The 25,893-nt window shown below is 35.2% G+C and overlaps 1 protein-coding gene across 2 annotated transcripts; it reads left to right on the top strand.

The window, feature by feature from the left end:
* Window positions 1–5,515: 5,515 nt before the first annotated feature.
* On the top strand, window positions 5,516–25,573 carry LOC143221886 (uncharacterized). Of its 2 annotated transcripts, XM_076447532.1 has the most exons (8): window positions 5,516–5,897; window positions 7,186–7,212; window positions 8,626–9,163; window positions 13,057–13,290; window positions 16,849–17,006; window positions 18,841–19,241; window positions 21,811–21,888; window positions 24,985–25,573. In XM_076447532.1, the coding sequence occupies exons 3-8, from the start codon at window positions 8,789–8,791 to the stop codon at window positions 25,125–25,127; spliced, it is 1,389 nt and encodes a 462-aa protein (XP_076303647.1). In that variant the 5' UTR covers window positions 5,516–5,897; window positions 7,186–7,212; window positions 8,626–8,788; the 3' UTR covers window positions 25,128–25,573. The 2 variants fall into 2 exon arrangements, with proteins under 2 accessions (XP_076303647.1, XP_076303637.1); XM_076447522.1 differs by lacking the exon at window positions 7,186–7,212.
* The last annotated feature ends 320 nt before the right edge of the window (window positions 25,574–25,893 follow it).

Genomic DNA, 25,893 nt, shown 5'->3' on the forward strand with positions numbered 1-25,893 from the left:
TAGCTAACCAGCAGTGACCCGAATTAATATTCCGACGCACTGTGAAAAAGACGATAACTTTTTTAATATTGTACTATACGATTTGAATTTTTTTCAGAAGCTGAAGCAATTAGTTTACTACAGGATGTGAAAAGAAATGTTTGAAAAACGCTTATATTAAAATACACTAAAAAGGAGAAAATAATTTTTTTAGACATTAGTCACTATAAATAAAAGCGTGGAGCGCTAAACTATGTCGACGTAATCTTCGTGGGCGCTCCACGCTTTTATTTATAGTCACTAATGTCTAATAAAATTATTTTCTCCTGTTTAGTGCATTTTAATATAAGCGTGGTTTCTAAAAAGTTTTTTCTATATATTTTTTTAATTTCTACTTTGTAGTCTTTTTCAAAAGAAACGCAAGATATAGCGCGATACTGGTATGAAATAGTAAGATATATAGAAAGGTGAGATAGAATGAGGGGATGACTCCGAGAGACGACGTCTCTTCATGGAGTCCGAAATTGTCCGAAATGGAACTGAATGAACGGAGGAACACCACACTGATTGAGCTCCTTCGGTGCGAAATGGGTCAGTGGAGTGGGGATGAGTCGGAGTGGGAACGCGTAGTGGAGTAGGGAGTGCTGGCGCGCGGAGTGGGGATCGCTGAACGCGATGACGTACTACCGAGTATCGCGCGACAAGGTGTGACGGTTAATATTACATTTTTTTTTCTCCTGAACGTACAGTTTTTTCAAAAATTTGTTTCTTAATATTGCATTGTCATCCAGTTCTGGGCTATGTTTAAAGTTTCAAGTCTCTAGCTCATCGACAAGTGGTTTAAAATTCGATTACAAGATTTGACGCATACAACAACAACGACGACAACTCGGTAAGCTAATATAAGCGTGGTAAAAAAGTTATCTGTCTTTTTCAGAGCGTCCGAATATTAATCTGGGTCGCTGTATTAAGATCTTCAATTTTCAAAATTTTCCTACCATTTTCAATTTCATCTACTCAATTTTGCTAGAAATGCCTGAAGATCCGGAGTCTAATCATTACATTAGTATCGGCGAGCAACGCGTATATAGTAATTACTAATAAATAGATAACAGAACAAGATTAAAATGCTAATGATTCGTTTACGCTCTACGCTCGGTAACACGTTAATCTCCGCCTATATCGATTACAAATTTATTATTATTACTATTCATTACTAGTTCTACATTGTCCGGAATTATTCTGTGGAACTCTTCACCTTCTTTTTCACAGCGTGTGGACAGAATAAATGAATATTGATGCGCAATATAAACATTAGACGGGAAGAATAACACCGTAGCGTGTAATTAACAAATATAAATCATGATGGATTGTTATGTGTCGTCGAATAAATTCGATCTCATTTATTCACGAGTAACTGCCTCGTTGACTTCGATGATTTGTGCTTCAGATAATGAGGAGGATCTGTCCAGCATATCCACGTTCGAGAGGGAACAATAAAAACTCTCTTGTCTTCGCAAGAAAACCGCGAACATTCGTCCCAAATTCGGTAAGTTAAATATTTATGTTTCCTGCTCGAGCCTGTTTGTCGGTAACGTTGTTACGGAATACGTGAAAAAAACCGAGACGCGTACGTGTACGCTGCCAAACAAACTTCAACGAGATTCGACGAACGATTCATTCATACATACATATACGCGCCGTACAACGTTGCGAGTTTGCGACACAGTGCAACATAAACTACGGCTGCTGAAAACCGAACTGTGAGTTTTTTTCGAATTTAAATTGATATTCAACGCGTTCGCGCGCAACTTCTTCTCCGTTGGTTTTTGGTCACTGTTGCAGTTGTGCTTGCTTTGGCGAAGAACGTATCAGACCTGGGTGAAAATATTTCAACTGAGAAAGACAAATATTTGCGAATATTATTTCTCTCAACCAGAGTTGGGCCAAAATTTAGTCAACGATTGACGAATAAATTTCTACTTCAATCGTTAATCGCAATTAACAATTAAACTTCTACTTCAGTCGCCAATTGCGGTTAACGATTACATTCTTTCCAATTGTAACCGTCAATCGGATAATTGATTAATAGCGGATTTGATGCATTTATAACAAAAACTGGTGCATAGAATTTAAAGCAGTCGACATATTTAAAAATCATTACGAGTCATGTAGTAAACAAATTGTTTTAACTTCTAAAAAATGTCTAGGTCGTATGGTTCGATATTAAAAGAGTTATCGTCTTTGTAAGAGTGTCGGAATATTAATAAAAGTCTCTCTGTATATCCCTGGCAGTTCGACTGAAGGAAGTTCTTTGGCCAAGCATCTTTCGAGAAAGCGTGAATAATTCGAGCACAGCGAGGGTAATCGTGGGCTGTATCCGAATTCGATGCTTTCTATTCGTCGACGGTTTTTGTCGTCGGGAACATTGTTACGGGAGGGTGAAAAAATGTACGGCATGCCCCTCACTCGCTATCGAGGAACCTGAATTCCCGAACTGAACGTGCAAACGGTTTGTCCGGTTTTCGAGGTAGAGAGTTCATCGAACCTTGGTTGCAAGTTGCAAGGGATCGATCCCATACGGCTACCGAACGTGTCGTACGTGCGCAAACGATCGTTGATCTGTGACGCGCGACCGCCTACATGTTATCTAGTAGACCAAACGCTAGGCATCAAAATAAGACACACTCCTTCACAATTAAACACACGTAGAAACGAAACACCTCAGCTGTTATCACTTTCACCGGCGGGAACGATTTTATAAGAGATTTCTGGGCCAAGGTACATCATTTCTACCTCTCTCGCTAGCCTAGATGCAGTTTCGCGGAAACTAGACTGCGTATCTCTATTCAAATAAGTCATTAGAAAATTCATGTCCATTTACATACCAGGAAAAGCTTTACAATCCTTTTACAGTGATTTTTCATATTTTTAACCCTTACAGAGTTGTGTTGAATTACAATTGAATTACTTCACGAATTATAATTACTAGACTACGGATTTTATGCATTTATGACAAAAATGGGTACGTACAATTTAAAGCAGTGGACATGCTAAAAATATTTAAGTACATCGATTAGTTTCAGCTGAATAGGATAATTAAAACAAGAATACAATTTTTATTTGGCTCCTGTGTCCTGCAATCAATGCGAACATTTTTCATTTTGCATAAATATCCGCAGTCTAATAATTACAGAGTAATTCAATTACATTGTATTCAATTATTTCGCAATTCAAAATGCAGTCGCTTCATTCAATTAAATTACGATGTAATTTGGTTTTACAATTGAAACACAATGACAAAGTATTTTTTGTCTTTTTAAATTTTAATTATTGTACGAGCCTGATGGTCCTTTTATTTCCAAATCTAAAATCTCATAATAAATAACAAAATTATATTGTTATGAATTTCTCCAATGCTAATAAACCAATTATGTTTCATTTGTAACGTTACATTTTTAACAAATATATCTCACAACACAGACTTTTTTCATGGGCAAAATTTCCTTTCCAAATTCTTTTTCCTATTGCATTTTCTAGCCGACTAAATCTGATTAATTTTCGTTGCAAATATTTTCTTATCTGGCTACCGGAAATGCCCGAAGAATTGTGGCGACAGTAACGTGGGACATCCTGTATATTTAATACCGTTACAATATTAAATTCTGTAGGTATAGATTCCTCGTTGATAACAACGTCGAAGAAGTTCAAGCGTTGAAATCCGTTCAAATAATTCAACTGCAATCTTGAGAATCTTCGCAAGCATAACAAACAGCTTTCGCAAAGATTGATGTTCGCTGGATCATTTCGTCTCGATTTTTAAAAAAGAAAAAAGTGTTACGAAGGTCTCCGTGATTATTTCGCGGAAGGTGTCGGCGCAAATAGAAGATAAATTAACGCAATAAATATTTGAACGCGTCGTCGATAACCAAAGAAGATAATACATTTTCAGCGAGCAATCAATCTCGAAATCTTTTATCCAAATGATTCTCGAGTTCTATCTTTAGACGATCGGAACTATACAGCGCAACGGTCGAAGTTATTCATTCGACGTGTCTCTCGCTCTCCCCGGCCGTCAAGATCTCGTCTCTTTCGTTATTGTTATTCGATTCCACCTACAGAAAGTAATTCCGCGAGGATGTTTCCGATGTCTCATTGCTCAAAGTCCAAAGAAGCTTGTTAAACGTTTCTTCAATCGATCCTCATTCTCATCCCGGCTTTCTTTTCTCCCTTTTACCACTTCTTCGCGGCCGAGGCGGACCCTCTCGGACCATTGTTAAACCTTTTTCGATGTTATTACACGTACGATATGTAAATGCGTCGCCGGGTCCGGTCTTCGATGTCGGAGAGGACCAGCTCTCCACGCTTTTTCTTTCTTTCATTCCGATCCTACTCTCTATTTCTCTTTTACTCCACTCAGCTCCTTCTCCCGTCTTGGCAGGGGCGGATCTAATCGGAAACGTCTCGGCAAAATAGACCCGTCCCGAATAATTAATAAATTCATTCGGACTCTTGGAACTTACATCAGACAAAAGGACATTCAAGCAAATTTTTAACCCTTTGCACTCGGAGATATTTCAACTCGAAAATAAACATTTCTTCCGACCGAGAATAATTCCATTGTACATGATTTCTTCATTTTATGGATATGAAATTGATATACTATTTATATATTTTCATTGACAAACTAATTTTATATTTGTAATTTGACATTGGACACTTTGCAAATTTTCCTTTCATATTAAGTTTATAATTACAATATTTACTCAACGACGTACAGAAACATGCTATTTTGCTATTTAACATAATGTGTAACACCATGCCTCAAATTATGACGTACGCAAGGAAAATCATTTGTTTATAAAAATATATCACATTTTTGATTTATAGCTAATCACTTCACATTGAAACACAGGATAATTATGGCCTGATTCCCTTATTCTGATTTGCATAAAACAGTGCTGAAAAATAAGATCTACAGTTTGATTATTATTTAACACTCTCACATGTGTTTATGCACACAGACAATTTATCCAATTCAAAGACCAAGATGTAAACAATTAAAAAAGTGATATACATGTCATCGTCATTTTATTTTTTACAAAACCGTGTACAGAAATTGAATTGCAAATGGATCCTCAATTCAGTTATTATTCAATGTGTTTATGGATACAGATAATCTGTTAAATTCGAGTGCCAGGATGTAAATGATTAAAAAGTTGGTATATTTCTTCTCCATTTTATAACACCGCGTACAAAACAGAATTTGATTATTATTGCAACGATTGTATATGCGTAAATAAAATTTTGTGGAGTCTGATGATAAAATATGAACAATGAAAAAGTTAATATTTTTGTGGTTGAGCAGCAAAAGTGGGTGTTCATTGAGCGATCCCGCTCCTCGAAATTCGGTGGAAAAAGCGAATCCTCTTCTGAGAATTACGTGGATCCGCTCCTGATGTATGCCACTGCCACCTCGGCATCGTCATCACCATCTCCCTGGCTCCTCCGTAACGGATAGGCTTCACCTCCAGAACGGAACTCCAGTCTGCTTCCAGTTTCTCCCTGGAGAATGCTCGTTGGCTTAGTCGGAGTTTGACTCTCCTAACACGCGCTTCGTGGCCACTCCATTAACTTGTCGCGTCACAGAACCGTCTCGCGAATTGACAGAAAATCCTCCTCGCCGTAGAAGATCTTCGAATATCCTGCGCGGTGTTCGTCGACCATCGTTCTTCCGAATTGTCCGGCGTCGAAAACGTACTCCGAAAATCCGCGAAAACTATTCCCGACTCCAGTGTTCAATCCCCAACACTGTGTGTTTAAAAGCGAAACGTTTGGACAACTTGGTGCGGATAAGAAATGTGGGGGAAGCAGTGTCGTCGAGATATCGAAGGCAGAGGATGATCCACGTTTCGAAGGTCCAGTTGATTGCCTATTTCAATTTATTATTCTGCCCATTTATTGTTTCACGGTTTCTATGGTATATTTGCGTATGATTTTCGTCGCGATACCTGTCTTTACAGTTCTACTCCGGTTTTACTCGGTTCATGCTTCACTCTACTTACGGCTGACCCTGTTCATAATAATTAATGGTGTTAGACTCCATGAATGCCTGCGGACTGGTCATGCTTGGCTCTCGCGGAGAATAGCCTGTGGTTTATTTCATTCAGCCGGCGTTGGCCATTTTCGAAAAACTTTGCCCTCTCGATTCGAGTCTTGCCTCCATTGCAATTTACTTTGGAACATCACGTTGCATTTTTACCCCGAATTTTACCAATCACGAGCAGTACAATTATGGCAGGACCTCGATTATCCGAGCCTCCGAGCATCGAAGTCTTTGGTATCCCAACAGTCTTCGAATCTATGATCTATGATGATTAGACGGTGGAATGTATGCTTTTATGATTACAATGAGTAGGTGCAATTTGAAACAGTAAAAACATTACAAGTATTTAAAAATACTGCTTAATATAATAATATTCAACCTATTAAGCATATTAAGAAAGAAAATAAATTCCTATTTCACTCCAGTTTGTTGCAATACAGGTAGAAAATTTTTATTTTGCATAAAGATCCGCTGTGTAATGATGATCCATATGCAACACTAGTTAATATTTTAATATACGAATGAATAATCATTGGATCTTATAACTAGATCTTTATGCAAGATAAAAATTTGCTACCTGAATTGCAACATAAATTTATTTTTTTCTTATTGTACAATCTTATAACTAGACAGCGGATCTTCATGCAAAATAAAAATTTTCTACCTGAATTGCAACAAACTGGAATGCATAATAAATTTATTTTATTACTTCTAGTACAAATGACTTCATGCAAAATAAAAATTGTTTATCTGAATTGCAACAAACTGGAATGCAATATAAATTTATTTTATTACTTATTGAACAAATTAATAAACATTGGATCTTGTAATTAGACAGCGGATCTTCATGCAAAATAAAAATTTTCTAGCTGAATTGTAACAAATTTTAACTACAATTTTATTTTATTGTTTAATATATGTTTAATACCTTTAAATAATATAATCGTATTTTTAAATTCTTTTAATATTTTTACTGTTTTCTCATTTTTTAAATAAATGCATCAAATCTAATATTCGAACTGTAATATTCGAATCTAATGTTCTACTGTAATTAATTATACAATTTCTGAAGAAATAATGTCACAAATTCACATCTACAGGCTGTTTAACAACCGAAGACGAAAGAGGTATGTACGTTTCTTGGTTTGGTCATTGAGAGAAAGTTCATGTAGAAATTCTCAACTTGTATTTAAAAAAATTATTAGAGAAACTAAGATTCTTCATCACTATTGTTGGAAACGTTTCGACTGTCTTGAAACAGTTGCTACGACTTCGGGATGTTTTATACATGTACAGGGTTAGCACTAGAACTATTTACACCTCACTGATGTATATTGTGTGTATAATAACAAAATAAATTTGTTAATAATAACAAAATGAATTCGTCCAGAGGTCCTACGATTTTTACTGTAGTATGTGATCAGTAGACTGCGCATCTTTATGCATTTATGTTTTCTAAAAATATTTAAAAAATGGTAAAGTATAAAATTCGTCATAATTTGTGCCACTGAAAATGAGATTTTATTTGATTCCATTTTCTCTCTTAAAATTTGTCTACAAAAATTGAAAATTGCATAAACATCGCTGGTGATCAGATAAAGGGGTTGATTCCAAAAATTTCCATAAAAACATTTCTGTGATTTCAATGAAATCAGAACCTTCTGGTAGCTCTATTGTTAAATTAAAAATAATTCGAAATATTATTTCAAATAACATGTTACTTTATTTTATAATTATTAGACTACGACTATTTATGGCAAAAATGAGTGGGTGCAATTTAAAACAGTAGAAAGGTTACCATTTATGATTTAAGAGTGCTAATCTATTTTTCTCAGCTTGTTAACATTATTAAAGTAAGAATTAATTGTTTATGTCCAGTCACTTGCAATTGGTTCAAGCTATTCATTTTATTTTGCATAAAGATCTCAGTCTAGTAATTACATACTTCCATGTCTGTGAACACATCTTATTTTATAATTATTTGGGATAACTTTGAAATTGTTCTTCGAAATTATGTAAGTTGCCCTAACGATCAGACTTATAGTGACACCTTTTGCTGCACATAATTTATTTGAATCTGAGATAAATAAGTAATACATCATTTGAAATTGCTATTCTTTCAAATAAGACAATAAGTCAATGTAATTTTTATTCTCCAACAGAGAATAAACTAATTATTTCAAATAGTTATTATTAGACTGTGGATATGTTTATGCAATTTTAAATTTTAAAACAAATAAAATTTTATTTTAGTGGTATGTAGTAGCCTTTATAGATCTGAAATAAATAAAAATCGTATCAAACTCTGTGGAATTTTATATCCTAGCATATATTTAAAATTTTCAGAAGCCATAAATGCATAAAGATCCACTGTCAAGTTATGATTTTCGTTTCAAATATTTGCCCAGGGGTCTGGCTCTCCTGTATCTAACGCAGAGAGTCGCGAGCACGTGTCAATACGATATCGAATAGACTTTCGCGTGGTAATGGATGGAGGTAGATGGACCAAGATTAATTACCGAGACGAATCGTGATTGCAGGTGTGCGATTCCTCCGAGTAAAGGGAAGCGGGCGCGTAAGGATGCGCTTACGCAGGAAGCGGTGCATGTCCCGGTGACGCTACAGAAACTTGGAAGAAGAAAAAAGAAAATAGAAAAAAAGGCCATAACCAGCGATCCTAACCACGGAAGCACGGATGACGCGATGAGACTGAGTCCGATTATCCTGTCGTGGGCCACGGCAAGCTGGCTCGGTCCAACCGGAACTACGGCGATACAAGCCCAGCCGTCGAAGGACTACGAGTTGTCCACGGAATTCTTCCTGGTACCTAGCGACGCGGCGGCGATGGACAAGAATGGTTTGGACAGCGTGGCGAGTGTCCTCAGTGTACCAGCGCCGAACAGGAACGTTTCGATGTCCAGGCTGCCTCCTGGAAAAAAGAGCCCGGAGATCGAGGCCGATACTCAACCGTACCCGAGGTTCTTGCTCAGACAACGACCCTGGGCTCTTCCTCTGGCGGCCCTTAGCGCGGCCACGATGCTCCTCATGGCTGGCTTCGAGGTTTTCGTACTGCTCAAGGTCGGTTCGTTTACCTTTACGACACCATTTTCCAAACTGATTTTACAACCAGTCCAACTCACGTCGACTCCCATTAACACTAAACCTACCAACACCGGTCAAAATGACCGGGTCCAGGTTTTTTATTTTACAATAAGAAAAATAATAAAACTGATTTCGTAAGAAACGATGGTATAGATATCTTTAGTAGTGCGCGTATTACAATAGGAGCCGCGCAAAGTCTAAATAAAAACAATCTTGTCATTTTTATAAGGGAAAATGTGTACCAGTTACTCGAATTAATATTCGAACGTTCTAAAAATATTGTACTATTTAAAAAATTTTTTTTTTCAAAAGTAGCAATTGATCGGAATTGTACAAAAAATACTAAAAGTTGCATTTTGAAACTTTTTTACGTGGGCCTATATTGAAAAAAGAACGTTTGTAGGTCTGTGTCAATTATATGCACTGTGAAAGTTTCATCGAAATCGGTTGATGCGGAGAAAATTGACAAGCATTGAAAGATATAAGAATTCTTAGGTATAGGCCAAAAATCGTGAAAATCTGCAATTTTTACCATCTTTGAACGTTTGTAGCTCACTGCAACGTCGACCGATTTTAACGAAATTTTCAGAATATGTTTCATTCACACAAATCTACAAAACATATTTTTTAAATTTTCAATATAGGCCCACATAAAAAAGTTGTAAAATGCAACTTTTAGTATTTTTTCTACAATTCCTATCAATTGCAATTTTTGAAAAAATTTCTTATCGCATCCTATAGTAAACTAATTGTTCTAGCTACCCAGAAATGTTCAAACTGTATAGTACAGTATTTAAAAAGTTATCGTCTTCTTTAGAGCGTCCGAATATTAATTCGAGTAACTGTACTTACCAGTTACTTTTAAGGCTCGGTAGGTTTAGTGTTAATAGACTATTTTTCAACGATTTTTCGGAATTTTTTTCGGAAGAATTAGTGAACTATTTCTATTAGGATTTTGCACGGGTATTTTTGTGCATTTGAATGAAACACCCGGCCATATTTAATAGAAAAGCGTAAAAAATCAAATACTGTAAGTTTTGAAAAAGGGTTTCGCTGTTTGCTAATACTTTAAATGCAATAAATCAATCATTGTACAACACAATTTCCACATAAAGATATTGTTTGTCATTATATCTTATAATTAGACTGCGGATCTATTACAAGCCAAAGGAACCAAATAAAAAATTCTTTCTTCTCTTAATGATCTTATTAAGCTGAAACTAATACATCGATATCCTTAAATCTTTTTAATATGTCCACTGCTTTATATTGTACGTTTCTATTTCTGTCATATGCATAAAATCCGTAGTATATTTATAATTATACTGGGTGCTTCTTTCTTTTGCACAGTAGTGTATATACGGTATTTTTTTCAAGTGAAAATAATAAAAAATTCCTGAGTTGTATATGTATACTACCACCACCAAAACAAAATGAAGGTGTTATTAATTTTCGTTAATACAGACGTTTACTTGTATTTTATGTATGCACTCATGCCATAAACGCATGAAGATCTACAATCTACAATAAGTGTAGCTTACGAGAATTTCTCATTGCATTTACATATTCCGATTAACACGAGCAGAGACGTTTTAAGCAGTTTTTATTTCTACTAAGTACTGGGTTGCTGTATAATAAATGGCTCTTATGCAATTTCATGTCTGTAATGCAGGAAAGGAGTTACAATGTTATCTTGTCTCTGCAGTTTTACGTGCTTTGTCGGCTAGGATAGTTATCATACAACGAGTGAATTTATATTTGAGGAAAGCAGAGTTCGAGAGAAAGTGAACTGCTAGTTAATTTCTACAGTAAACTCTCGTATGATATGCGATCAAAAGAATTGATTTAAAAATACATGCATCTCCTATAACTAGACTGCGAATCTTTATGCATTTATAGCAAAATTGAGAAGATAAAATTCAAAATTGTTGTCAAATTTAAAAATCTGAAGATGTCAATCATCTGCTTTCTTCAAATATAAATTATATATAAATTATATAAAATATCGACAAGTTCACCCCTAGTACTAACAGCATAAAGGATTCTCTTATTATTTTGCATTGGATGATTTTTCTTCCACTATAATATCGTCAATTAATGGGCCGCGAAGCGAGCAATTCATTACTCTTATCAGACAGCCACTGTTTATTAGATTTTACGATCACGAATGTCCAAAAAACAAGATCTAAGAAGCAACAAGATGTGTACCAGATTTCACCGTCGTGTAGCGACACGAAAATTACGAACAAGATTATTCTCGAACGCAACCACGTCGGCTATTATAAAATCTAATATACGGATCGTTCGGTCCATTTCCGGAAGAGGAGCACGACAGAAATTTCTCCGAAGTAATTCTTCAGAAAAAAGCGGGCGGGAGCAATGCGCTTAACCGTAGCGATCCGAGTCAATCGCGCTCAATGATACGGGACCGATTTTCGCGGTCGTACAATCATCGGTTAATAGAGATTTGAGGAAGTGGCGAGATAAATAGAGCTTAGAGAAGAATCCTCCGATCTCTTTCTCTCTCGACAGCACGTGGCAGCGCGAACAGGAGTCGACGGTAATTGTTTTCGTTCGTATCTCTCGACAAGCTCCAATAACTAGCACGCTCGCAATTTCGCCGAGACCTAGGCCTAGTTTGCATGTCGATTGCCTATTTCTCTTTTCCCGTGTCGTCTGCTCGTATCGATACACTCCATTGAACAAGAGCAGCCAGGAAAGTCTTCGGATACTAAACTCGATATTCATGCTGCCCGTAATGCCTACCGTTATATTACCCAACGGGCTTAAAGCTGGATTCCTTCGGTTTTTATGCGGAATCGACGATCCTTCTTCGCGATCGATTTTCTAGCAATTTACGACATCGATATATTCGCAGGGTCACCTTGTCGAAACGCCTCTTCCTCGAGGATTTTGGTTAAATTGAAATATCTTATCACGGTCATCATTCTGAACAATTTTTTACCATCCCGATTTTCGTCATTATTATTATTCGTAGCGGAGAATGTTCATATTCTTATAATGAATATGTATAGCCACTGGTGTACAATATATGAAGATACAAATAAGTAAACACAAGTGCGTCTTAACTTTTGATACGACTCTTTTTCATATTTTGGCTAAAATTTCTTTCCTGCAGTGCCATATACGAATAGTTCAGAGTTGTGCAGAATTACAATTGAATTACTCCAGGAATTATAATTACAAAGTAATTGAATTACATTGTAATTTATAATTCAGATCTTCATTCAATTAAATTACAATGTAATTCGTAATTGCAATTGGAGTACAATTATAAAATAGCGTTACGTATTATTAAGGAGGACGAGGAATAGAAACTACGCCGCATAGAATATGATAGTATATGAAAGAATAAACAAGCATATGAAAGAAAAACATAAAAATATATCGCACTTCTTCAAAGTTCTGGGCTATAATTTGGAGAGCTGTATTTTAATTATATTGTATTTCAATTACACATCTGATTAAAATACTTAGTAATTGAATTAATTGAAAGGTTTGAATTATGTAATTCAGTTACGACATAGTTGGATTACTATATAATTGAAATACAATGTAATTCAATTGTGTAATTGAACTACAATGTAATTCAATTGTGTAATTGAACTACAATGTAATTCAATTGTGTAATTGAACTACAATGTAATTGAATTAGCACAACTCTGGATAGAATAACTGGAATAGTTTTAGTAGTAATCTGTTTAGCAGAGTAAAGTAAGATAAAAACAATCAATCGAAGATTGGTCAGAGGGTACGTTTTTGTTAAAATAATAGGGTGCGTCTAAACTTCTGGTGCGCACTGTATGCGAATGTATGTATTAATTATAATAAAATCCATTGTTTTTCAGGCAAGGGTGACTGCACCGAATAGAAGACACTTATTTTTGGGACAAGCTCTCCTCCTGGGCCTTTTTCTCTTGGCAGGACTCTCAGCAGCAGCCTCCCTCAGTCAAAATCCCCTATCCTGTGCCGCATTTCGACTAGTAGGTTTACCTGCCACTCTTGTATTTGCGGCTCTCTTGGTTAAATGCGTCTTCTTACTTTCTCTGAACAGTGGCATTTATCTACCTGCACCATATCAGGTGAGTTTACTCGTACTTTACACCACCGATTTGCTTGTAGAATTCAATTTAATCCTCGCGTGCGACCATGTTTGCTTAAATTACGAACTGTTGGGTTGGCGAGAAAATAATTTCGGTATTCTAAGGTGAAATAAAACTCAAATTTACTATTCAAACAATGAACTTTAATCAGTAAGTATTTTCCATTTCGTTCGATGATCTTTTGCCATCTTTCTGGTAGCTTCATAATTTCGCGATCATGAAACTTCAAAATTTTCTCAAAATTGAGTTTCATTTTACTTTAAAATACCGAAATTACTTTCTTGCCAACCCAATATCATACCAAAAATTTATTGAAATAGCTTCAAGCATGAAAGTACTTTGAAATTAACATCCCCAAATGTTTTGAAGAAATCAAAGAAACTTTATGTTTGCAGTTCTTGTGCAATGCAGAGTTGCCAGATTAAAACTTGTGTCCCCACTCTATCTTCCCCTTCTACGGCCTGGTCTCGTGACGCTTCACAATGTCACGTGACTAGACTGGTAGAGAGGGGGTAACTTTTTTCCCCCATTTTGGCGACTTTGGTGCAACGCAATAGCGAAAATTAATGTACAGGAATTTTGTTGGAGATTCTACGTAATTTTATTACATAGTTTTTTATTATTATATCTGTTATGAGACATACATATCTGCCAAGAATTGATTGTATACTAAACAGGAAACGTTTACGGATTTATAACACCTGTAATTTATTTAACACATTAACTGTGTATTAAGTTAAACAGAATAGAACTCCTAGTTTGGAAAACCAGGGTTCGCCTAATTTTCGTTATTAATTTATATAAAAATTCATATCGCAGACTGTTTACTATCTTTGTTTTTCGTTTTAAATTCCTTTTCAGTAAATAATATTTATCAATAGTTGAAAGGTACATGTTATAACTAGACTGCGGATCTTTATGCAAAATAAAAATGTTCTGTATTGATTGTGGGAAGCAGAAGTAAAATAAAAATTTATTATATCCCCTAATGACTTTGTTCCATTAAAAAGAATATTACAAATGTTCTCAAATTTTTCGAATCTTTTACTATTCCATATTTCACTCAATCAATTTTATCAAAAATGCATAAAGATCCGCAGTTATAACATTTGATTTTGCAATACTATTAGGGATTCACTTTTATATAGAAAAGGAAAACTGTTACATCAATTCAGTTGTGGCTACTTATGCAGACATTACTGAAGCACTCGATGAAAGTCGCAATTCATCATCTTATTATAACGTATGCTTTTTCTGGTACACTGATCATTATGCCTAAGAAAATTCAGGAGGGGGATTCTTGAGCTCATCTGGTAGTTAATTAAGAATATATTATTTCTATCGTTTAGAACAGCGATTTTTAATTACCGGTCTACAGAATGGTTGTTGCCACTGACTTGTATTCAAGTGTTCATAGATATACATATATTATTACTCGAGTTCCCTGATTAATGAACTCCATAATTTTCAAAACGATGTACAAAGACTTCAGATAAGTATCGAGCCTATCTATCGAGCCTTAAAAGTAACTGGTACATGCATCCTTATAAAAATGACAAGATTGCTTTTATTTAGACTTTGTGCGGCTCCTATTGTAATACGTGCACTACTAAAGATATTTATACAATCGTTTCTTACGAAATCAGTTTTATTATTTTTCTAATTGTAAAATAGAAAACCTGGACCTGGTTAAAATGACCGGTGTCGGTAGGTTTAGTGTTAACAATAAGGAGGAAAAATAATAAACGGTTAACCTGAGACCCATAGTTGCAATAATGAAAAATTTGATCTTGAAAAATCCAGTCCAGGTCCAAAAGTACAGATCCAAAGGAACATAATCTAGCTGTGATAGTCTTCGCACATAATTTTGATACACCCGGTACATTTTGAAGGTCCACCTAAGTGTTAAAATTTTGTAGCAATTCTCCTATTCATTTTTGCTATAAGTGCATAAAATCTACAGTCTAATAAATGACAAGAAAGTCACCCTGTTAAAAAGGTTAATTGAACCATCGGAATCCAATCGAAAGTTTTAATCGCGCAGGTGTGTACGCGGCTTTATGAAACGTCTGGTAGAAGGGTTCTCGCGGAGGATGCTGGATAGTATTCTTATTTCGTTTGTGTCGGAGATCCGGATGTCGATCTCGATCGACTATTTGTACGCGCGGGACGGGACTTGAATGAAAAGTAATTCAGTAGTAACGCCCGGTAGTAATAGCAGTAAGTGCAGCTGTCGTGGTCGTTAAGTACATCTCGTTGTACATTGAATAACGTTAATATTTCCGATATTCTCTTACCGAGTGGGCAACGGATTTGACGGGTGCATCGTTTTGTTACTCGTCAGCGACCGGGTGTGATTATACGCATTAAAGAAAGCGTCGATAAGAGCGGATCGAAACCAGTTTTGCGAAATATCTTGTTGGAAAAATCAACCGTCCTCTTTCTTCTCACGCCTCGAACAATATTTTCTGATTGCATTCGCGGTCCTACCGTATTATTACATCTTCCTTATGAGCAACGGCTTGAGGAAGCGTCGAAAGAAACTGCGACACGGAAGACAGGCGTTAGGAATATGCTATTAATTAAGCATAGCAATCGAGCAAAAACGAGACGCCATTACGCGGATGTCCAAAGAATTACCGCCGTGTAAAAACATATTAACACAGCGCTAAACAAAGTCACTCTTTTAATTTTATTGGGTGATTAATGTTAATACTAGAACTACCAACAGTTGAGACGAAGCTATTTCTACCAAATAAAACACGTAATAATAGAATATTTTTATATTTATTGATTTATATTACTATCTTACGAAAGGAATATGGGACCGAATATGTATTTGTGAAAATATTATGTAGTTGTAATCTTCCAGCAGTAGAACATTCTTTTACTTTTCCCAACTGGCTCTGTCTGAGGCAATTTCATTTTGATGATCTAGTATACTTTCATTTTCATCTTCAGAACTTGAAGGCACACAAGCACACAAGCTATACTGCTAGACTAGCATTATCATATGTATAACAAAATTGAGTAGATGAAATTCAAAATTGCTGGAAAAGTTTGAAAATTGAAGACGTCGATACAATATGATTTCTTCTCTATTAAAATCATTTAGGGAAGAAATAACATATCATAGTATAGCAAAATTGAGTAGATGAAATTCAAATTTGTTGGACAAGTTTAAAAATTGAAGACGTCAATATAATACGATTTCTCCTCTATTAAAATCATTTAGGGAAGAAATAACATTCAATTTGGTTTCTATTTCTTGCAATCGATGCAGACAATTTTTATTTTGCATAAAGATTGACAGTCTATTTATTGCAAAGTTCAAGCTTGATATTTTCTATGGAGTCGATCATCTGAGTCTATTTGATGTTCGTATTCAAGTACGAATGCACCAGTGAAATAGCACCACTAAAAGTTTATTCGTAATAAATATAATTAAAGTGTCATTGGTAGTCCTACGGGCTCTCTGAAACTGCACCTCGGTGTGCTCGAGGGTTAAAATGCATTGAATTTATCTTCTTGTTGCAGGCGTTAGTATTGGGCTTTGCCGTGCTGGTACAGGTAGCTATCATTGGACAATGGTTTTACGGTGAACCGCCAGCCGTTGTTCAGGTACACAATACAGGATCAATCCCTCCAACATCCTGTTGCAAAACTCCTCTCGGACAGATTGTGGCCTCCCTCGGGTAAACTTTTGAAATGTAAACTTTTCAGCGACACTATTCTTTCGATTCTTGCGAATTGCTATTGTGAATGACGTTCGAAATTACGTTGTCATAACACATGACATAATAACACAACTATCACCACGTACAATTAGTGAAACAAATGTGTAGATCACTGTTATGAATAGACAGCGGATCTTTATGCAAAATAAAAATATTCCAGCTGAATTGTGCAACGAACTGGAGTGAAATAGATATTTATTTTCTTTCTTAATATGTTGGACAGGTCGAAAATAATGTAAGAATATTTTCTAATTTTTCCAATGAGATTACTCTTTCAAATTACACGTATTCATTTTTGCCATAAATGCATAAAATCCTCTGTCTAGTTATGAACTATTAAATAAGTAAGCAGAAAAATAAAATAAATAAGCAAAGATCAGAAAAATTTCCGTCAAAATTCTCTTTGAAAGTTTAATTATTATTTAAACATATTTACAAACACAAAGTAAATTCTTTTTGTAAAAGTACAGGGTGTCCCACTTAATTTGAACATCTTGAATATCTCGCCTATTTTCCATGAGAGGGAAAAAATTTTTCTCAAGGCCATATTTTTCGAGATTTCAAGGCTACCAGAGGTTCTTTTCAAAATGGAGCTACATATTTTCACCATCGCGGTACGATATCTGAGGCCATGATATATCCAACCGCCCGTAATACTATGACCTTCACGTGACCTTGAGTATACAAAAATGGTAAACACTAGGCAAATGATGGAAATAGTGAAAGAAGTCTGATAGAAGGATTAACGAATGATATCGAATGTTTACCTCTGACATTATTCCTTATCGTAAAAAATAGCGAGATATTCAAGGTGCTCAAGTTAGGTGGGACACCCTGTATTTTACAGGAATCTCACCTTAATAACCCTGCTCTACAATCATTTGATGTGAATACGGGTTCTTATATGAAAATTCTAAGATTTAAACTCTGTTACGAAGAGATAACCTCGGATGATCAATCGCGGAAGTAACTTATTGTTCATTGTTTGATTGAGATTGATAAAGGATAGAACAAGAACGATAACTCATCGCGCAACAACAACGGGCTTGAACTATCTTCTAAAATCTATGAGATAGTAATTATTAAATAAATATTCACACGTTAACTGATTTTTCTTCAAAGTAACTATTTATTAATTAATCAGATTCGTTCTATATCGTGCTTATTACGAAAATAAAAAACATTTTTTTCTTATATTAATAATTAATGTTACTTCTGATGAAGATCATTAGTATCTTCTAAAATCCAATGATTCGTTATACATTATTCAGTATAATCTCATTCAGTATATGTATTTCATTTATTCAGTATAATCTTGCTCTAAAATTAAATATCGAGCAAAATTGAAGTAAACCTCGCTGTACAAGGGAAAGTTGAATTTTATTTAAATTTTTAAATTATATAATTTTAAGTTTCATGCATTTCTAATAATTTAAAGCAATGTTAGGTTCGCTCTTGGTGCGACCGGCCTCCCCTCCACACTTTTTCGCCAAATAGCGAGCCTAATTTCAAACCAAATCAAGAGCAGATTGCTTACTAGGTGTGCAACCATCAAATATTGTTGGAATCGTGTTTTGCAAAGTGAGAACTTAACAACAACAAAGCCTCCTTGTAGAAATACAGGAAATGAAATAACGATTTCGGAATACTAATTTCAACAGATATGCATGCGCTTGTTCATTGGATATGTCACCCTAGTCAGCATCAGTGTTCCGTAGATTTAGCGTTAACTTCAAGAGTGTACAGATGTTTCGGACACAGCGCGCTTAGAATTTCGATGATTCGATTTCAGATATCCCGGATCACTACTCGTGGCCGTGGCTTGTTTAGCAGTTCGAGCACGTGGTGTCCGAGACAATAACCGGGAAGCGGCGTTTATCGGCCTTGCTATCGGTTTATCACTTCCGATTTGGATATCCAGCGCGATCGGCTCGATGGCAGCATCCTCGGAAAGTGACAGAGAGGCTTGGCTAGCCTACGGATTATTAATTACTGCTCTACTCGTGTTCCTGACGATGTTCCTGCCGAAGGGTCGTCAGTTGGCTGCACTTGGTCGCGAAGCTCCCGACACAGTGATCCGTGATCGCGACGACGCATTGAGCTCGCTTCCTGGCAGCGGTTACTCGCCTTCCTTCTTCCATTTCAAGCCTACCGAGGCTTCCTTGAAGAGGAAGCTGCATTATCACAGTGCTGGTATATATATATACATATTTATTCAATTTCACTATTCATCTTATGTTACTGATTCTTCCACATCGCACACCATCCCCTATCTACATCTCCTAATATTAACCCTTTGCACTCGACATCGGAGAAAGAAAAATTTAAAAGAAACGGGATTTTATACAGGGTGTCTCAGCTAACTTGACCACCTTGAATATCTTTGTTGTTTTTAAAGATACGTCAAATGTCTGAAGGACAAAGTTGAATGGGAAAATGGGGCTCATGAGATACCAACAAAATTTTTTTTTTCATCTAATTTTTTTATGAGATTTCAAGGTCATCTTCATTTTTTTAAATGGAATGAGGAATGAGGTAGAAAAAAGTACTAACCTATGTATGTCGAAAAGTTAGTAGTTCAGGAGATATTTCAATTTAAAAAACTCATTACTGTCGTACTAACAATAAGACGTTACATAAGTAAGTAAACACTAACGTCTTATTGTTAGTACGACAGTAATGAGTTTTTTAAATTGAAATATCTCCTGAACTACTAACTTTTCGACATACATAGGTTAGTACTTTTTTATAACGAATGTCCAGCTGCATCGATCGATGTATTAAAAAATACTCCATTCCATTTAAAAAGATGAAGGTGACCTTGAAATCTCATAAAAAAATTAGATGAAAAAAAAATTTTGTTGGTATCTTATGAGCCCCATTTTCCCATTCAACTTTGTCCTTCAGACATTTGACGTATCTTTAAAAACGACAAAGATATTCAAGGTGGTCAAGTTAGCTGGGACACCCTGTATGTATTGGGTTGGAAGAAAGTTCGTAGTTTTTTCAAATTAAGAATCGAAGATAAAATTAAGGTATTTATTCATATGTTTATCCCATAACATGAGAAGTTACCTCGAAAATGGTGAAAAGTAATAGAACAGAATGGAAAATATGTTATTGAATAAATCTATGAATAAATATCTGAATCTTAGCTTTCAATTTTAATTTACAAACGCTATAAACTTTCGATCCATCCCAATATTTGGTTCTTCCTTTATTTATTTAATTATCTTATTTTTTAGTTAAAAACATATAAATTACGCGACAAAGTTTGAGAGCTATATTTAATATAAATAGTAAACAAAATTGTTTAAAATAAATTTAATAATAAGTTTGAGATAAGCAGTCAAGGAACTTTGAAGTAAATGTCAAACGAAACACTTAAAATAGTAAGGAGTGTTGGTAACAAAATTGAAAAATAATTCGGAGTGTAAAGGGTTAAACCTTAGCACTCAGAATCACCACTAAAAATTTCTGTACCATTACTCACAATATTGTTTATATTATTAAGTATGTTGGTATCGAATCAATTACTAAACATTTAGGTATTGTACGAGGTAACAAATTGTAAATATTAAACAAATTTTTATTTGTAGGACAAGAATGATATAAAAATTTCTATTTTCTCAGTGATTTGAATTTTTATTTCGACAAAAAATACGAGAACATCAAAACAGAAACCTCTTGCCGACAAGTGTCTAAAAAAAATCACAATGAGAAAACAAGTATCATTATTTTGCACGTTTCCAGGCTTGCCTCTACAATTAACGTTTCTAAAAAATATTTTTTTAAGGCTTAAAACCGCGCTACACGCGATGGCGATTTCACTGTATTCCTTTTCTGTCGAAGAAATGAGTTTCACCCGTGTTTTCGTGCACGCACGAACCATTATGCTTCTCCCAGTACATTCTCGATTCCCGTTCCGTTTCGCTCATTCGATACGACATTAACGGGTTCGTCATATTTCTTTCATTATGGAATCAAAATCACCCACTTTTATTGTACGCTAAGACCAATGAGATCATTAAACTCTAATCAATTTAATGAAACGGTACATGCCGCGCATATTAAAGTCCTGGAAAGTGAGAACATTAATTAAAGGTGTCTTGCTCCGAATGTAATGAAATTGACATTAAAACTTTACACTATTAGTTGCTCTTTCCGTTTGTATTGTATTATATTGTCAACATACATTTTTTAAGTTCGCGGCCTTCATACTGACAGCATTTTATTAAATGCAACACAACCTGCTATGAAAAATGAGAAAAATATTACAAACATGAAATTCACAAATAAGTAATAGTGCGAAATCTGAAATGACGGGGTAGATTCGTTTTGTGCGCTTTCTCATTTCTCGATAATGCAAAGATGGAGTTTTTCAGTAGTCAAAAGCGATAGAAAGAAGATCAATCTAGGCTGTAATCGTCCTCAAAATTCCTACTTTTACGTTTACGAGGCGTACTTTGCATTATTCGGCAGCATGTACCTGTCGCAGCTGGATGAAAATAGATATATGCGCAGCTTTATGTTGCAAATTATGCGTAAACGTAAAAGTAGGAATTTTTAGGGCAAACGCGCAGTCTAAATTGATCTTTTATCTATCGCTTTTGACTACTGAAAAACCCCATCTTCGCATTATCGAGAAATGAGAAGACGCATCCCTCACCCTTGCAATCCCAGAAACAAGTCTACCCCCTTAATGGAAGACCCTTTAACATGTTTCTGTATCTGTGTCTCATTAATGTGCTTTGAATTGTAGATCGTGTAGCACTAGTTTCATCCGCTTTACCTGGATGCACTGCCTGCAGGCACGGTGGAAGTCCCATATACTCCGAAGGTAAGACCTCTCAGAAATCAGCTAGTTATTAGATACCGGTATTATCGATTGCAATAACTTAGGAATAGTTAGGAAGCATGTCGAATTATTTACAGTCACGCGAGCTCTAGCTTTTCCTAGACCTCTCATATAAATCAATGAAATGCAAAAACATTTCGATCGTGAAAGAAAAAAGTCTGAAAATCCTAACAATTCATTTTGACCCACTCGGTAGTGTTAAAACACAAGCGACAGAATTTATGTAGCAAGCCTTAAGGGGCCCCTAGACAATAAATAATATTGTCAATACGCCTATCAATAATATTGACGAGACGCATCGAAAAGGCATATTGACCGTTTAGCAGGGGTTCAAACGCATTGTCAATTTATTTAAGCATATTGATAGAAATTTTGATTGAAGCGCATTGACGTTTAGGAGATTTAGTTGTCAATATTTCGTCAGTCTCGACTCGGACATCGCGTCGTACAGGCAAAATGGCTGGCCGGGATCGCTGTACGCATCACTGTATCTTGTTTTTCAATTTTGGGCCTAATTAGCTCCAATAGATTATCAAAGTCCGTTTTATCCGTTCGGAGGAAATTTTTGTAATCCTCTGGTTCTGTGACTCGCAGAAAGTTCAGCAAATGTTCGCGAGTAAAACGGCTTCTCAGCTTGTACCATTCTTTTGACCAGCGTCTACTTCTTTTCTTCTTTGATTTTGTTCATTTTATACACTGCCAAAGTCAAGGCAAGGAACGCCACATCTGTATTGGGAACCATTGCTTCCAAAAATAAACACGTGAAAATTGCTACCTCGTCACAAAATAGAGTACACAACCATTTTTCAAAACAACAAAGAACTTCAATATTATTGTCAACCTTTATTGACGATATTATTGATCGTCTAGGGGCCCCTTTACTCTTCGGAAAATGGAAACAGTGTGGTAAAGAAATTCTGCAAACGGAAAAATATTGCATTTGTCTATGTGAGAAAGAAGCTCGATCGTTTACCAATAACAAGACACCGATTAACTACCGTCGTCTGATCTAACGGGATCCATTCCCCCTTCCAGTTTAATTCTCGAAGAAGCGCTTGACCTCCGCCTCGAAACTTTCTCCCTCTCCACCTTTCCAGCACGAGGTGTTTCCTCCCTTTCGTTCGTTACTCGAGGTGAAGGTCGCCAGAAGCAATGCCGTAACGAAGGAAAAGTTTCGGAGGGGAATCCATCGAACGAACGAGCCCGGAAATTTCCCGAACAATTCTTTCTTCCATTGTTCGAAAATTGCTCTAAGAAATAACTTGCGGGAGACAATCTATAACTGGGAATCTACAGCCGTTATCTTGCTTCTATTGAGTTGATAAGTCCTGTCGTTTATGTATTATTAGTGAATATAGTTGTGAATCAATGATAATTATAATCAATGGTGAAATAGAAATTTATTGTTTTTCTGAATATGTTTAGAGTAGGTTAAAAATAAGAGTGTTTTTATATTTTTCTAATGTTTGTACTGTTTTATATTACATCTACTCATTTTTGTCACAAAAGCATAAAATCTGCTATCTTATAATTACTTCTCCAGCAAACATTCAACGTCTATTCTTAAATAATTAATTTCATCCCATATATGCTGCTTTTATATTATTTTTCTCTTTCGAATAATATAAAATTGCATACTATGTTATAAACTGTTTTAGCTGCAGAATATGTCTCTTTGCCGCAATAACCATGATTGCCAGTAGGGCGTGGAATATACAATAAATTGCAAGGCAAAGGTCATCAACCTGCATGCGTACACGATCCGCTCGTTTATGTCACTGGTCATGGTTATCACCAGACTGCGGATCTTTATGCGCATTCTCATTTTCATACGTAATTTTATGAAAAATAAAACACGGGAAGATTTTCGTTAATTGATTCGAAGATTTATTGCGCAGTCAAGATAAAATAAAAATATTATTCATTTATACGTTTTCTTGTTCTTTAGAAATTTGCATACACATATGCCGTAAATGCACAATGATTCGCAGCCAAGCAGCTTTGTGTTTAAGATTTTCTAATTTCTTATTACAGTTTGCAATAATAATATCCTTGTATATCTATATATTGTACATTTGACAAATTTCGTAATAGTAAATGTACCGTGTGTAACAATTTCTCAATATTTAAGATTCTTCATAATTGTTTTCAAAATTCTTTGTTAAATTTCTTATTACAATGTGGAATAACGATATCTTATATATTTAATCATTTTCGAAATAATGAATATTGTGTGTAACAATATATTCAAGATTCTTTCTTTTTTGAAAATTTCGATTAAGATTAAAAATTCTTCTCGTAAAATATTTCCTTTTGTATTTTATATTTTATCCACTCTGATACTTTCGTTCTCGTTCTAATAACAATATAAGATTTGCAGTCACTTTAGTTTCGAGTTCCTATTCATTTTCCCGTTCGTGTTACGAAGTAGTTTCTTCTTCCACGAAGTTATCAGTCCGTTTCATCCCGCTGTTTTTGTTGCTTCTTCGAAGTGATTCAATTTCAGTGACAATAAATTACTCGTCCGTTGCAAGAGACTTTCGAATAATTATACGGTTGTAAAAAGTGTGACAGATGTGACCCACTTCAAATCGCGGTTACGTTTGCCCAGTAATCGGGCCATCGTTTAAATGGAAATTCATCCTGCCATTTTACGAAGAGAATAGATAACATTTATGAAACTGGTATTTGCTTTAAACTTCAGAACAAGAAGTACTAATGCAGATAACGAAATCGCTATGGACACAATGTAAGCCTGGAAGAGTTTCGCGTACAATAAATCCAAAAAGTGTTTGTACACTTTTCAGCTTTTCCAAATAAAATCGTTAATTTTTAAACCGTGATAATTTTGTAAAAAAAAAAAAATAGGACATACAACAATAAATCTGGTCGCATCTTAATGCTTGAGACTTATATTTTCATCGACTATCATTCATTTTTCCTAAAACAGTTTTGGAAAATATTAAGTTGAATAGAAGTTTTTGATTTAATGAGAATTAACCTGGCAATAATTTACAAAACAATGAGGATAGATATCGTTATTTATAATTAAAAATCAAACACTTGCGTGTTTCGCAGATGTTCACGGACCAATGGAGACATTTGTTTTGCCACCCGGCATGTACTTGAGGCCAGAAGAGGCTGGGAACTTGTACACGACTCTATCGGCGAATCCGAATGTATTTTTTCAACGAGCAGCTCATCCAGGAATGATGTATTGATAATGTACCGGAAACCATCGCGAGGAAAACCTCTGTGCATTTGATAAAACAGTGCTTCATTGCTAAGTCCTTAGATTAGATAGCCGCAAAGAAACAGGCTACGGTTTCCTCCGTTTTACTTGATATTGTAAATTATATTATGCGAGAGTATCAATTGAGACTTTCACGTTTTCGTTTTATAGCGGCGGTGCTCGATTATTTCAATAACAAATCAAACAATAGCTGCTGGAAGCGACTTTCATGAGAAACTGTAATAAAGGTACGACACCTTTTTTATTAATGTCTTTTCTTTCCCATCACTTACATATCAAATATTGTATAAGATTTTAACGAATGTCTATCGACATTATTTAATTATGTTTAGAGTATTGATGTAAAATATTTTTGTAGCGCATAAGATTAAAGACTGGACCTTAATACATATACATCATTTACGAGTATGTAATCCTTTTTTTTTTGAGAGAGGGAGACCTCATCGATTTTTCGACGAAATTTAGATATTTGATCAAGATCATCGATCTGATTAAGTTCTACGAACTACACTTTTCCGGATTTACGTGATTTAAACGTTATTCATTGATTACGACACTGTCCAACACCATTTTGCGTTTCGGTAATCTTCCGATAACGTTTGGCAAGTCTTGTTACTCAGGCTATTGACCTTATATCATATTATATAATTATTATATTATTATTATTATAATATTATTAATTATTATATTATATTATATAATGTTTTTAGATATATTATATTATTATATTATCA

This window comes from Lasioglossum baleicum, chromosome 1 (genome assembly GCF_051020765.1).
Source record: "Lasioglossum baleicum chromosome 1, iyLasBale1, whole genome shotgun sequence".
Taxonomy (NCBI): Eukaryota; Metazoa; Arthropoda; class Insecta; order Hymenoptera; family Halictidae; genus Lasioglossum; species Lasioglossum baleicum.